The sequence below is a fragment of the Pelecanus crispus genome, chromosome 8 (assembly GCF_030463565.1).
Source record: "Pelecanus crispus isolate bPelCri1 chromosome 8, bPelCri1.pri, whole genome shotgun sequence".
Classification (NCBI taxonomy): Eukaryota; Metazoa; Chordata; class Aves; order Pelecaniformes; family Pelecanidae; genus Pelecanus; species Pelecanus crispus.
The window spans coordinates 2,620,974-2,636,912 of record NC_134650.1 but is presented as its reverse complement, the minus strand read 5'-3'; the positions used below and the strand labels follow the sequence as shown (position 1 = coordinate 2,636,912).

Below are 15,939 nucleotides of genomic sequence, written 5' to 3'. Positions count from 1 at the left end.
TGAAATACAAAGGCATAAACACATATGTAATTTAAAAACTTAAATCCACCATACTGGTTTTTAGAAGCATTTTCCATCAAGAAAGTGAATTCCTTCATGAAGCGATGGCAAAGCTGGTTCTTCTCTGGTGTCCCCGACATCATAGTAAGCCAGACAGGCTCCCCAATCCGTGGCATCGTGTAGAGATTGCAAATAGTCGTTCTAGAAAACAAAAAATCCGGAAGACTGAACAAAACAACAAAAGGCTGAGATCTCTACTCAAAGAGTTTACTGCAATGTTCAGTTCCAGCTGTCATTTCTATCAGAAACAAAATGTCTCTCATCAACCACTACCCAAACCACGTTGTTCATTAAATAGTATGAATTCACCCTTCCACCTCGGAGAGTTAAGGTTCTTCGTGCATGTACCTGAACTGATCCCAAGCACAGTTAACACTCACTGTCAAAAGTCAAGAGCTGCCCTGTTCCGCATAGAGAAGAAATGAATTATTTTTTCTTGTTGTTATCTCCCTGCTTTCTCTCCATTTCATCCAAAACATGTATATCCCCCATAGTTCTGCTAGATTTATGACTAGGGCAAGTTTATGTGTATCTGACTTATAAAAATACCTTAACCGTCCTCCTTGCTTTAAAAAAATCAATGTATCTCCAGGCCAACCCCACCAGAGTGTGGATTTGTAGAGAAGGGGACCAGGTTACTACTTTACCTTTAAATAAAGCGTATGAGTCTCAAAGTTACCCCACGGTTGCAAGGACTACGCACCTACCCACATCCTTTTTGACTCTACAGAGGACAGTAAATGTATGATTAAAACTTTGGCTCTGCAGTAAAACACCAGATTCAAACCCCTCAGATTACTGTTAAACTCCTCTAAAATCTAAACCAAATTATAGTTTTAAGTACAACGCCTACGTTATGACACTATGGGAACCTGTATTTTCATCACAGTAAAAATGTAAGCCTGAAAAAAACCCAAAATAACAAAGGAAATGACTGATCAATTCAGGTTTCTCCCCACCTAATGCACTGTTTTTTCTAGAAGAGATCTTTGTGTTTTACACGAGAAAGATTTACATTATCCCATTATCCCTAGTACCACCCCTGATTCGTAAAGATCTTCTCTGGCCTAAAAATTTATAGACACTTCCAGAAGTGAAGCGATGGCTGTGCACGTCAGGCAGGCAAACGCACTCGGGCAGCAGCTGCCAAATCTTCCGTGGTTTAGTGTTTAAAGTGAAACTCCCTAGGAAGTGAGAGCCTGGCACGTCAGCAGCGGAGCAGCACGCAACGCCGCCGGTACGAGGGGCACTCGGGGGAGGAAGGAGGAGTTATTCCCCGGTTGTTCAGCAGAGAAGAAAGCAGCTGTGCGGTGACAAGACCCCCAGAGCAGCTCCCCAAAGGGTGGCAAACGTGCGCCGTGCCAAAGTCACCGGGACCGCTCAAGAAGGAAGGGGGTGAGGGGGGCAGTGGCATTTTCTGCCTTATTTTTTCTACCAGTTTTCATGAAATACAAAAGCCATCCTGTGTGTTCACAATAGCCAAAATCTATCCCGCCTTCCTCAGAGGTTAGATTTTCAGACGCTCCACTGCCACAGGCACGATGGCAAAGCCAGAAAACAGTCAGCGGGCTGGAGAGGGGGAAAGTCAAGTTACCAGACCCAGCGGCACCCAGAGGGCTTGCTGTTCCCTGGGTCAGTTTAGAGCAGCCTCGGAGCTGCTCTACGTTAACCCTCTGCTGCTGGTCCTCTCCTGGGAGGCAAGCACAGACTGATGGCAGACCCGGGCACGACAGTCCTGCCAGGTGAGACGCGAGCGGGGCAGGCAGCCGGCGGACACAGGCACCGTCGGGGGAACCGGAGGGTCTCCGGCAGCGCAGCGCTCCTGGGGCACCGGGATTCCATGCCTGGGCAGTAGCAAGGTGGGACTAGAGGTGGGATTATTAAGGGAAAGCTTTCTGTTCACAGCCCATTAACTGGAGTGGATGTTAAAGAGGCCCAAAGAAAGGGTGAAACCCCAAGTCCAGGGACTTCAAAGCTCGACCTGTTTCAAAGCTCAAAACAAGTAGTGAAACTTGCACCCCCCAGACACAGCTGACCTTAGAAGCTGAAGATAAATCGCACAACTTAACTTAAAATACAGCTTATTTCTCCTTCATATGCAAACTAACCCAAGCCAAGCCTCTTGCAGCTCGGTTGTTTTGAAAAAAGAAACTACTTCTATACTAAAACCGACATATTAAAATATTTGTTTTCGTTGAAAAAGATAGACCCAGTCTTGTGATTCGTTATTTACTATTCTGGTAACCCTGGCTGCATCTGCAACTGATAGTGTTTCCTCAGAGAGAGATCAGATTGCCCTGGCCGGCGGCCAGCAGGCATGTGACTGCAGTGCAGGGAACCCTCCATGCCAGCGCAGGCAGCAATGGCACAGAAACCAAGGGCAAGGATTAACTGCTTTCCAGCTCTGCAAACACAGAGGGAAAGGCTCTCCTTCCATTTATTAAAGAACAAAAACAACAAACAAACAAACAAAAAAAAAAAACCCCACACACAACAGAAAAGAACCAAAACACTACAGGGAAAGTTAACCGGATTTAAAAAATAACAAGCATTAAAAATCAAATGGAGCCCTCTCGGCCATCTGCAGCGAGCAGCCCCCTCCCCTCCGCTCGCCGTCCCCCCCGCACACCAGCATCGCACAGCGGCACGCAAGGGAAAGTTCAGTTACTGAGAGACTTTGTTCTTTTGAGGGTTCCAGTGCATTTAAAATGGTTTATATTTGGAAATGCTTCTGGGAGACTGCACTCCAGCCTGGAGCTTACGGGCACCTCGGCACCGGCGACGGGTGCAGCAGGCGCAGGGGCTGGGGGAGCTGCACAGGAAAACACCTTCGCGTCTAACAGCGCGCCTTGAAACCAAACAAAGCACAGCCCAGGAAGGCCCGCGAAAGGAAAACGAGGACCTGAGCAGAACCCCTCCTGCAAACCCTGTGGGGTTTGCCTGCTCTGCAGGCGCAGCCGGCACCGAGGCGAGCGGCCCTGCTGCTTGCAGACACGACGGCGGTTGCGGGGCCGCGGCAGCCGCACAGCACGGCCGCGGTCAGGTACTGTGCTGCTCTCCGCTTCCTGCTTCACCCTCAGCCAAACACACCCGCAAACCTCCCCAGCCTTTGTCCTGGAGTTTAGTACCAGCCCGAGACATCTTCCCCCCGGTGCCGTACAAACCGAAGGAGCCGGATGGTTCCTCGCGGCTGAGAGCATCCCTGCGCAGCGCCCGTCCTCCCTAAGGGGAACGCTTGGGACCCTCAGCGCTGTGCTGCGAGAGCTGCTCTGCTAGTCAAGAGCTGCCATATAATGGCGAAGCTTAGCATCTCTTCAGGGATTGTTGCAAAAAAGAAAAAAAACCATCAGTGGTTTATAAAACTTAATTCACAAGCGTTTGCTCCCTATCCTCATTCCTTCCTTCCAAAGATGATTTTACCTTGAAAAGGGAAAACGAAGGTAATAATTGCTGCACTCACGGAAAAGAAAACAAAGGCAATAATTGCTGCAACGAGTGCTGGAGCGTGGCTGCCCCGTGCGGGGAGCCCATGCGACTCCCGTGCCCATGCACGGGGCCAGCTTGCGCCACGGAGCAAAACACACCATTTGGTTCACAGCAGCATAAGCTGCTTAAAAATCGCTGGTATAAAATAGGATCTAATTTGGCTGCCAGAAAGCAGAGCAAGGTGTTTCCCTAGGCCTTGCGCTCCGTGTTTCCTTGCCAGTCTGCGTATTTGCCACACAGGTATTAGTCAGACGCATGAGCGGTATTATCGATGTGCTGCATTGGCCTCAGGGACTGGGGGAGTTGAAATGTTTATGCAAGTACAGCAGCTTATTTCATAAGTCATGTATCTGCACAGCTGACATCCAAAGAGAGGTTTAAGCCTCTAAGTCAAGTGTTAATAGCTAAACCCATCAGTGCTTTAGAAAATTAAAAATTGCTGTGAAGTGAATAATGATGCAAGGGTAGGCCTGGAGCTGGGCACCAAACTGATGGCAAATTTATCAATAGCATCAATTTGCAGGAGCAGCCTAGCCCTTTCAGAGAAGGCAGCTTTGTTTTTCCCTGGATGAGACAACAAGAGCAAAGCAAGGGGTCCGGTTTGCTAGCTTCTTTTCTCCCCCTCCATCCTCCAGTACCAGCAAGTAAATGCCTGTAAATGCCTGGCTGACCCTGCAACCAGCTCCTTGCAATAACCCTGCTTGCAGGCTAGCGGGCTGACCCACAGCCACAGCACCTTCCCCGCCGACGGGGACTTTTGGGTGGCAGGAGGCTACGGTAACAACCATCACACTCCCTTCTCTGATCAGCACGGCAGCTGTAGCCGGTCCCCCATGCCCCAGTGATTTGAGGTTATTCTCATCACCAGAGGAGTGCACAGCAGCTACACTTGAGAAGCCTCTGAAAGTCTGTTTTTTTTTAAAAAAAAAAAAATTCTCCTTCAAAAAAAAAAAAAAAAAAAAGACTGCAATGAGTTAAATCAGCACGGGATTACGTTTTAGAAACACCAACCCACTGAAGTCAGCACCCTTCTTCCCTCCAGCACAATTTGCTAAGAGGGCAGGAATCAACGCAAGTCTCAGGTTCACCAAAGGACTCGGGCTCCTGACTTCCCCGTGACTTCAGTGGGAAAGCAGACGCCTAAAGAGATAATAATGGCCTAAATGGGTTTGCTGAACCTGTGCCAAAGCATCTTTGCATCCAGCCTTCAGTATTTAAATATGCCTTTTTTTTTTTTTTTTCTCTTACCAGACACATATTGCATTGCTTTGAAAAGCAAGTGGTTCTTGCATGTTACAAAACGCTTTTCTTGATGGCAGTGCACAGAGCCACCCTGAGATACCGCGGAGGCACGAGGACCTCGCCTGCCTGCAGGACCGACTCGGGCTGGGGGCACTGGCTGGTGCGTGCCTCGGAGTGCACTGGCTTAAAAGAAAAAAAGAAACAAAAAAACCCCAAGAAACCCCCCAAACGCCAGAATTGCCAAAGTCTGCTGCCCCAGGAAATTCATTTATAAGAAATTAAACTGGATTTAATTTACCTCGTTACACTATTAAAGAGTAATATTTATATCACCATGGAAACCTCTGCATAAAACTGGTAGTTGGGCTCATGCTCCCAGTGCCGGTTACGCAATGGCTGTGTCATGTGAATGATCGCGTCTTACAGCGGCTCCGGAGAGTGCCAATCCTCTGATGTCCGGTGGGACATTATTTCCCTCCTCAGCCTGACAAGAGCAGCCTTCCTCATCCCACCCCAGCTCAGCGCCACCGAGCTTCCCTCCAAGGAGGAAGAAGCTAGCCAGGGGGATTTGGCTTGCGTTTTCAGGGTTATTTTTCCTACATTTGACTCGGGATCCGTGCCCCTCCCCACCACTCTGGAACTGTTTAACTTGGAAGGACAAAGGAGAATGGGCAAGGTCTGCTGAATGTATCTTGAGGGGGAATGTTTTGGGGGAAGTTTTGGGAAAACAGCTGGGGAGGTGGTGTTATCAGGGGGCAGGAATGCAGAGAAATGGCTCTGGGTGAGAGCGGGGAGGAGAGGCAGAGCAGAGCTGGGGGGAGCGGAGGAACCACCGTGGCTGCTCAGAGTTGTCGAACTTGTCTCGGGCCCCTGGGCAGGATCGGCAGCTCCCAGCAGTCACGAGCTCCCTCTGCTCCTTCTCTTGGCACTGCTTATTCCATCCACCTCTTACCGCAGGACCACGTGCTCGCTCTTCCCTGCCTCCTGTCCCTGCCGAACATATCCTCTGCCCTCCCTCGCAACCGCCCAGAGGTGAGGTTCTAAAAAATAAAAAAAAAATTAAAAATATACCGTGCCTTCATCCTGCAACATGACCTAATTCATGGCATTCAGGTGGTAAGTGGAATTGTAGAAAAATGAGCGAGCCCTCGTGATCCTTCACTGCTCGGTAAAATACACCCTGATGTCAGGATTTTCTTTTTACAACATCAGAGCACTGCCTTCTATAATGTCTTTAAAAAGTAGCTCTGTGCTGGTTGTAAAAGGAAGCACCCTGCCACTCCCATCTGAGAGGAGATGAATCACTTGAAACAGACGGATTTCATCTTAATTCCCTCCCCATGACTTAAGAAAATACACTTAAATGCCAGGGATGTGCTTATCTGCATTGCTTTGTATATTAACTGTTGAATAGAGACGCTCTGCAGGTACTGATAGCAAAAGATTACAGTCCTGCATTTTACTGTGTGAAAAAGATACTCCTCCTTCTTACTAGCTGGTTATCTGAAACGCCTTTAGAGCAGAATTTAGAGCAGGGCAAAGGTCTTGCTTTGCTCACACATCAGGAAAATACACACTAGAGGAGGATTTCCCTAACACGGCTTTGCAATTCTTTCCCCCCCTCAATGGGCCGTAAAAGGTAATTTAAAAGGTTGCTGGGAGCTTCATTACTACTTAGATGATCAAGGTTTTCTGTGTTTTATGTCCTGTTCACACCGAGCCCTGATGGATACAGACATTTGGCAAAATCTAAAACCACAAACAGATTATAATAGCTTGCTACCACCAATACCTTTACTGTACTTACTTTTGCAGGAGACTTGTAGACATTATAAGTTACTTATCCTGCACTAAGAAGATCCTTCTAAACCAAACTTGAGTGCTTTTGAAGAAACAGACACAAAAGATAGGAGACAAACTGCTCACCTGAATTCATTAAGGGCATCAACAATTCTGTTATATGCCAAACTCCGCTGACTGGCATCAGCTGATCTACGACTCATTTTCATAGCCTTGAAAACAATCATTAAACAGATAAGTAACACATAGCTAGAGAAGCACAGAAAATGGAAAACAAAGTCATGTGTTTGACTTTATCTTTCATGCAACTAGTCATGCAAATAATTTTTTTTAAGTGATAAAACGATGGTACAAGTGCCAACTTTCATATCTGAGGAAAGATAGGTGAGGCACATGCATTTGCAGCCTCTGCTGCTTCTGTGCTTTTCATCGTTCAAGGCATAAAAGGGGTCAAAGTTTTCATCGCAGTGGCGAAGTAACCACTAAGTATTTCCTAGAAGAGAGGTTTGAAGCAAATCTAACCACACATTTGAAACTTCCATCTTTGAAAATTTCCTACACATCAAAATCAGGGGGTTAAAAAAAAGAGAAGGAAATAAAGCGCAATATTTCTTTACAGCCTGGAATAGCCTAGAGAGGTTCTGACCCTGCGATCCACTAGACTCAGATACAGCCGAAGCAGGGAGATAGAGGTGGCCTTAAAAGCACCTTTCCCCCTTGGCTGATCCAGGGCCGGCTGGGAGCTTGCACAGCCTGCAGTGACTGTTCAGCTTTCAGCAAGCCCTGTAGCGTAATGCAGCATGCTCGGTCCTCAGCCTGTGTTGTGCTTTTGCTAGCAATAAGAAACATCATCAAAGATGCTGTGGAGCAAAGCTCTTCTCTGGTGCAATGCCAATCCCCAACAGCAAGTTGATCCCACTTTTGTAAACTAGTAACAAGAGTTAGGAATTAAATCTGACAGGGCTGGGGGGAACATACAGCAACACAAGTGCAAGAATCAAAGGAGATGGTGTTTACCTGTTCTATTGCACTCTTCAGTTTGTTCATGTGACTCTCAAAAAGAGGAAAGTGTGAGAAGAAGAACTCATTAAATTTGTTGTTTTCATCTTCATCTCTTGAGAGTGAAAAAATAACTCCAATTGCTATTTTTTTCTTCCTAACAATTCCTGGGCTAGGACCAGAGCTGTCATCTGACAAGTTAAAGCTTTCATCCATGGACCTTGAAGCATGAAAAAAATAGAAAGTTAATGTAATCTACTGCTTAAAGTTGTACCTTGGTTTCCTGTGTAATTCCATTCTTGAACATTTAACTTCAATAAACACCTTTTGTTCGCATGTGTTGTCAAATCATCACCTTTGATAACATCCACTTTGCAATTTTTTACAAGCAACCATTAATTTGTCCTGCAATCACAAAAGCTGGAACCGGATTCAAAGTGTTGGTGGGATCAGAATACCGTATTCTAGTTCTCTCTCATCTCTGCCAAGAATTTGTGTTTTGAGTAGGATTTTAGGGCTTCTTATCCTCAAAAGTACAGCCTACAGGTTTACATTTTGCCGAAGGCTTTCTAGTTAGTGCAAAACAATGAATGCTGTGAAGAAAACAGATACTAAAAAGGATCAGACGTTGAAGTGCAGCCTGACTTACACCTCTGTAAATACCCCACAGAAAGCAACAGCAAGAGCAGATGTACATATGCAAGAGCAGAATCAAGCTGACAATGGTGGAAAATTTATGGGCAGCAACCAGCATTTTCATTCCCAGCTCACCATCGAGGGAAGACCCCATTCTCCAAGCTGGTAGTCTGACTGCGACGCCAACGCCGCTGGTAACTGCTAGCACAGCTTTTGTTAAACGAAGAGCCCGGAGATGGAAACGGAGTGATGAGCAAACTGCTAAGAGATGCTGCAATAATAAGAGGAATAAATAAAAATCTCTCCAGAAGAAAGAGCATTTGGAAAAAAATACCAGCAACTCAATGAAGCCCCTCAAGATAAACTGGTGCTGCTGCTCAAGTGCCTTCTCTTTTGCTTATCTATGTTCCTTATCTAAAAATAACCAGTTTATAATAACATTAACAAGATATACAAGCACTACGAGGGTGGGACAGTCCTGCAGCTTTACATAATAGGCAACACAGAAGCTGCGCCTTGCTCATCAACCCTGAATATTGGGAAATAAATTCTTTGTGGAAAGGAGTAACCTTAATCACATCCTTTAACAGCCTTTCCAATCCTAACCTTAAGGCCCAATACCCCGAATCTGGGGGGAGGAGGGGGGTGTTGTGGAGGCAAATTCATCTTTTAACAGTACCGTCCTCCTCAATTTGGAAAGGAGATGCAGCAAGTATCGCTTAGAAATGCTGCAAACTCATTTCAGTATTTAATTTGGCTTGCTTATTTGCAGCGTGCTTTAATAAATTGCACTGCTGTTCAGATTACCTCTGTGAGGTTCCTAATGCAATACCCTTGACGCCTACAAGATTTGTAAGTATACGTATATGTATGCATTAATGCTTACGTATAACAAAACAGAACAATCGCATTTCAGCACAGGAAGAACTATCTGATGATGTCTAGACATCTCAGTGACGAGTATTACTGAATTTTTTTGGAGTCTACAGGGTTAACACATGGAACTGACATTACCAGATCGTGCTATACCGCTGTCTCTGTCCTCATTCTGCTCCCTCCCAGGCATATCCATAGGGTTGCTATGAACTGTAAAACAAGGAATACCAATTAGCAGGGGAATATACAGTTCCTTTCTTGTTTGCAGACCTCCATGTAATTAATGAAACAAAAACATGCTCATTAATTCAGATCAACAGCACTACACAAGGCCATCACCAAGAAAGGCTGCTTAGCTGAACAAACCAAAACACTTAACCGAAAAGCTTCTATGTATTTTTCTGAAGTCCATACACCTATTTTAGTACAAACTACAACTAGTACACTGTGTATCTTTACACAGATATTTTTCAATTAAATTTTAACATACCAAAAGGACGTTGGTCACATTGGTAGCACTCGGTGTATAGGCAAAAAACCACCAAAACCCAATGTAAACATGACTTCATTCATATACCAGCTTTCTCAGGTATTATATATAATTTTGACAGGATTTTATAATGCTGTCTTGAAGAAAATAAACACTTTTAAATTGTGAGCAGTGCATTGGTTGTTCAACTAAGCTGTAAACTGTCCAGATTCACAGTCTGCATATAGACAAGATCAAAAGTGTCTCAGGCTCAATAGTCTTTAAATGTGATATATTTTACAAATATGTGTGTGAAATCAAAGCTACTCAGCCATGGAAATAAGACCCAGCCACTAAAAGCAAGAAATGTCCATTTTAAATGAACCTAGGTTGGCTTTAGTTTTAACAGTTTGGTTGAAACAAGTCCAGATCAAAATAGCTTGACACGGTTGTGAAATATTATTTCCAGAAATATGAAATCCACCATTAAATATATAAGTTTCCAAAACAAAGCAACACAACCAACCAACCCCAAAGAGGACTATTAAAATGCCTGTTGTCCTCTGGGGAATTAAAGCATGTATCCAAAAAGGTAAGAGAGCAGACATCACTGTCCGTCTTGTATTTAAAAAAAAAAAAAAAAAAAAAAAACAAAAAAACTTATTTCCAGGGCTAAACTACAAATCCACAGAGTTTTGTCACACCAGCTAGACTAGCCACACAGCACAGCACACAGCACACTGCAAACCTGCAAAGAAAGAGGCGCTCCGGATCAGGCGGAGCGGACCTTGCTCTGAGAATGCCCGCCTAGGGCTGCAAAGCTGTGAAAGACCTACACGGCAAAACGTAAAATACACATGAAAGAATGAGGTTAGTAAAGCAGCACAGTCTGTAGGGAGGGGGCCAGGGCAGGGAGAAGATAAAAGCCAACATAAATGCAGACTAACAGTATGCAGGAGAACAGCTCTTACGCTTAACAAGAACGTTGATTCAGGGATATGGCTTACAGTTGAACTATACAGTATTTATAGAATTAAAATAATAGACCCAGCTTTACACTGTCTCCCATACAAGGATGGGGTTTCTCTCCAAGGGCTTTTTTTTTTTTTTAAGTTGAAAAATGATTAATTTATGCAGGCTCAAAGCCTAACTTGATCACAAACAGGAGATTCATGATGGAGTACAATGTTTGTTTTAACATCCACACTGGTGGGGTGGGCGATGAACGCTGTTGCTGAAGATGATGGGGAGGAAGGGGGAGGAGGGAGGCAGAAATTCGCCTTAGTAGAACCAACAGAATATTATAGGCTGAAGCAGTTGTTCTGAGAACAGTCAGTACATCAGTTTAGTGAAATGACCATATAGAAAATAAATGTTAGCAGTCTCAGCAGTCCACTTTAAAAGTAATACTGGATTGTAGCTATACCAGGGAAAGAGTGTATTTACTGTACATGGAGCCAGGAAAAATGCATGGGTGTTTTTAATGAGTTAATTGCCAAAATCCTCTCCTAAATTTGAAGCTACTTGTCACTCAAAGTTTTCTGATTATACAAAACATGAAGGCTGCACCTCAACAAAGCTCCCTTCCATTCTCTTAGGTCTTTACTCATTACAGGAAAGGACATGACCAGTGCTGCTTTTTTTTTTTAAAAAAAAAAAAAACAAACAGCATATCTAAAAAAAAGCAGTTCGTAAATAGTTCCCAGCCAAAACACATAGACCCTTCTCCTATCACAGGCTGGCGAGAGGCGGTGAGTCAGGAGCAGTCTTCGCTATTGAACCCAGCTGTTAGAAATGCTGCAGTTACCCATTAACTTCTTTACCTACTTTACCCATGGTTCCCCCGCGCTGAAACGGGAACTGTAAACAAACACTGTCGAACCGACTGAAAACTCGTGCAGCTCAAAGAAAGTTTCAGCATCCTCTTCTAGGAGGCAGTCTCGTCACTTCTTGTTGCACGCCCTTGCACCGAGGTGCCTACACCTCCAGGCCAGCTCTCGGGGCAGCCACCCTTTCTGCTCGGTGGGGAAGAGCCACCCTCGCTGCAGAGCCGGACACAGATGAACATGTGGCACTGGCTACACCGAAATCATATTGAGTCCACGCCTAACAGTTGCATTATCTGAATTTGAACTTGCAGTTTAGATTACACTGGTGATACAGCAAACTTTTGCCAAGCACAAACCACAACAAAAGCCTAAAAGTAGATGAAGCGAGTTCCTCTCTCTTAGATCCGGCATCTTGCTCACTCACGCGCTGTGAAAAATCACGACTGAAGTCTGAAAGGAATACTGCATAAGAAAAATGCACCTTTTTAACTTTCCTGACTTAGTAAATTCAGGAAGCATTTAATAGATAATATTAAATTCTTACAGCTTTAATTAGCTTCCCTCATAAATGGACTATTGGGAATGATTTTAAGCTTTTGAGCCTGAAAAGCATTTAAGCCCAAGCTTAGGAGTAGTCTTAGCAAAGTCAGTGTGAAGGAGAGAAGTAAACACACCCAACAAGAATTAGGCCCATGTCAAACAAAGCCAGAAACCCAAGTACAGTAACAAAGCCAACAAATTCACTCCTTACTTCCAACCCTAGAAAAGTGTATTTTACATACAGCAATATTCTGGAAAGCAAACGTAAAAAGAAGCCCCTTATTCCACCTACTGCAACAGACATTTGCTTGGCAAGTCAACAATCTAAACCAAGGGAAAGGGAGGATGTGCTGAAGAGCTCATCGGGCTGCTATACTGGACAACCAAGCCCTAAAGTACGATATCATTACTCTCAGCTCTACCATTCACATGGGGAAAAGCCAAGACCTTCCCCTCTTTCTGTAATCTAATGTTCACGCAGCCTTCACCCACAGCACTTCCACGAAGGCTGAGAACCAAAGGTGCCAAATGGCTTTTTCAAGGCTGCTTAGCTTCCACAGTCAGAGAGAGAAAGAAGAGAGAACAAAAAGATATTCTGTCTAATCCAATCAAAAACGCCACTGCAAGTGTGCAAGGTTAACTTAAACTAGTACAGAACACATGGCCACATGTGCTCAGGTGGCCAGAGTACAGAACAGAATGAAAATTATTAACGAAAACAAAACTGGGGAACCGAGTCAGGCAGAATCAATCCTGCCTGATCTGAAATACGCTGCTTAGCAAGTTCTACAGACTGTTATTTTCCAGCATTTTCTGTATTTGAACCTAAGTATATCTAAATATTTCTATTATGTATTCTATATGCACATACACAGCTGTATATATTGAACCACTGCTAATTCCTTGAACTGTCCGATCTATTCTCCTCCAAACCCCACCAATATTAATTTTCTATTATGTCTTTAGCTTGCTTTTTTTTTTTTTTTAATTTGATTCTGTTTAGAAGATTTTCATATTCTAGAATCTATTATTACTCAGTTAAAGGTACCAGGAAATAAAATCTGTTTGTAATTACCTATATTCCCAAGAAGTCCATTCATAATTGTACTGTGGTCAGGCTTTAATGTATTGCTGTCTTGATTAATGAACTCAAGACTGTCCTGCAACCTGTAACAAACATAAAACATACAACAAAAACAGTGATTTGCATTTCAGTAGAGTGTAGTGTTATTTCATTATAGTCTGAATGGAATGGACAAGATAAGAATGCAGGCTTCCACTAGAAAAAGCTTTCATAGCCTAGGCCACGTTCTCAGGTAGGTCAATTAATACATGGAAAATGAAACATTGCACCTTCTGAAGCCAGATGTTTTTCTAACACCTTTTTTCTTCATCTTGGACCAAATTCCCCACCTCTAGTGTTCTGTCCTCATCCTTTCTCCTTTGGTGGTTGCAGGTGCTTTTGTACCTTACAATATCAAGCTTCACCATAGCAGCATTAAAGGAATGGTTCATTCATTTGCCTAAAGCAAACTGAGGTGAAGACAACTGCAATGGGAAGGTGAGGACACTAGTGACAGGATGTAACAGAACAGGGAACAAGAAGTTATTTTTCTAGAGAAGGAATCTGGAGTGTCCAAAAAAAGTCTTCTGTGTTCTTAAATTCATCTGCTTATGTGCAGTAGATACAATTTGTAACGGACTCACGTATTCAGACTTCCATAGATGCTGCTTCCAGTGCGAGCTGTGAAAACCTTGCTGAGCATGAGCTGAGGAGGTGAGCTAGAGGACAAAAAGGAAGATGTCAGTCAGAAACACAGCGCCAAGACAGGCTTTGCTTTCCATTTCACAGCCCTCCAGATTTTATAGACCTAAACGTGACCTAACAGCCTTTTGTGTCAAAAGTGACATCAGAACAACTTTAAAGCAAACCCAGAAATTCCTTTTACTCTCCACTTGTGTCATTCAATTCATTACATATTAGCACTAAGGAGTAAGTCTTCTGAAAAGATGAGCAGTAAAAAATTCAGCTTACCGAATTTGGTGAATTTTCAACGTGGAGCCCTTGTAGCTCATGGCCACAGAGCCAAACATCATCTCTCCAAGCATGTTAGCATCTGAGGAGCACCGAGAACCCTGCAAAAAAACCCCACCAACATTTGTTTTTAAGCATTTTAGAAGCACGCCTCTATTAAGGCAACACACAACTAAGGAAAATATTCTTTATTTGAAAGACAAACATGCAAAATATCTCACTGTAACACTGTTGAACACACCAAGTTGGACAGTTCAATAAAGATAATGCTAGCATAGAAAGTGATCTTCACATTGGCTGTGAGCTAAACCACTAAAATCACCCAACAAACCTAACCCGTCTACAGGGGGTGAGGGGAAGTAGATTCAAACTGTGCTGAGTCAGGAGACTGAAAAGTTTTAAGAGTGTGGTAACACACTTTACTGAGTAAGAACCATCGAGCCTAAACCTTCTGGCCGTTTGACAAGAATCACAAGTTCACAAGTTCACTGGAGATCTTATACAGACTGAGCATTGGAACCAAGTTGGACCAGTGCTTTCTCGATAAAGACTGATTCATAATTTATCCACGGATGGTGTTTTAGATTTGATGCATCTTTCCCTGGTGCTCCTGTGATGGCACCAGCAAAGAGCTGTAGCATCATGATGCCAGGCTTAAGTTGTGCAATTCCTGCTTCTCGGTTGGTGAGAGCTTGCCGTAAGGCATATTGGCTAAAAACAAAGGAGGAACATCACCATGCCGCATCACAGGCTAGATCAAATACTGCAAACAAAAACCTAAAATTAAAAAGTTACTCAGAGCAATCAACTGGAGACGACTGCTCAGCTGACAGTCATCTTATTTGTATACTTTCAGTGACTGAGATTACTGTCCCTTTATCCAGGGCTGTTTCATCTCTAGGCTAGCAGAATATTTGTGCTGGCTCTCCATTTGTGCCTTGCCCTGAATAATTTAAAATATTGTGATCACTCGCTCACAGAGCTCAGGCAGTTCATAAGTGAGGTACTTTGCTACTGTGCAAGAGAGCTATACATCTCCTTTGAGGTGCATGATGACTAATAACACTTCCTTGGAGTAATCCTTCCAAAAGGTCCCTAAAACCAGTCACAGAAATAACCTTGTGCTTGGAAAGTGCTAAGTGCCATATCTCCATATCCCTTATCCAAGCTCTGAACAACCAGGATCCTCACCCAGATTCCTATACAGGCTTGGAATATATCTAAATATTTTGCCCAGCGCCAGACAGCGGGCTCAGAGCACAACCAAGGGCAGGGTGTCCACACCACGGATTCCTACCAGCAGTAAGGAGTGATATGAAAATGACCACTCAATGTTTCTGCTCACGCTAGCCCGCAGAACAAGGGCAGGACAAGGAAATGCTAATCAGCCAAAAGGCAACACACTTACAACACTTCTCAATTTTTAGCTCTTCTCAAGCACTCTCAATTAAGATGATGGCACTTTAACACACATACTATTAACCTCTGAAATCTGCTCTCAGTGCAAGAAAGATAGGGGATGACAAGAAGTAGCAACCACAGTTACAAAAATGAGGATATAATGCAAGGTTTGTTAGGGTTCACATGACAGGGCAAGATCTGATCATTAGCTGCGTCTCGGAGAAATTTCCATCTTTACCTCCCAGGATATCATAGTGCCTAGGTGCACTGTAGGCAGCACTGGAAAAACCAGACTTTAAAATCACTCAGTATGACCCAGCAGCTCCAAGGAAATATAAACATAGATGTTAATGGCTCTAGGAAATGATAGGTCTTGCCAGCATCATGAAATCTTGAAGTAGAACACTGCAAATTACTACAGTCAAATGTTAGATTGTTATTTTTAAATCTGCTGCAGATCTCCAATTGAAGGACTCCTTTTGAATAAATGTCAAGCCCTTGATGGTTGGTTTTGGTTTCAACTTTCTGCTGTTGTGAAAATCTAATTCTAAAGCTGAGGAAAAATA

The 15,939-nt window shown here is 43.8% G+C and overlaps 1 protein-coding gene across 2 annotated transcripts in view; it reads right to left on the bottom strand.

Annotated features, from left to right (window-relative positions):
• Nucleotides 1–15,939, bottom strand: part of FNIP1 (folliculin interacting protein 1) — a 71,627-nt gene that overhangs the window by 12,763 nt on the left and 42,925 nt on the right. The window contains exons 4-12 of one of the 2 annotated variants that reach the window (XM_075715306.1): nucleotides 13,973–14,073; nucleotides 13,645–13,719; nucleotides 13,013–13,104; nucleotides 10,317–10,400; nucleotides 9,238–9,309; nucleotides 8,359–8,494; nucleotides 7,606–7,807; nucleotides 6,715–6,800; nucleotides 55–201 (exon numbers count right to left, since the gene is read on the bottom strand). In XM_075715306.1, the coding sequence (XP_075571421.1) occupies nucleotides 55–201; nucleotides 6,715–6,800; nucleotides 7,606–7,807; nucleotides 8,359–8,494; nucleotides 9,238–9,309; nucleotides 10,317–10,400; nucleotides 13,013–13,104; nucleotides 13,645–13,719; nucleotides 13,973–14,073 (995 nt within the window). Of the gene's footprint in view, nucleotides 1–54; nucleotides 202–6,714; nucleotides 6,801–7,605; nucleotides 7,808–8,358; nucleotides 8,495–9,237; nucleotides 9,310–10,316; nucleotides 10,401–13,012; nucleotides 13,105–13,644; nucleotides 13,720–13,972; nucleotides 14,074–15,939 lie in introns of those variants that run through there. The other variant, XM_075715307.1, reaches the window with a different exon arrangement.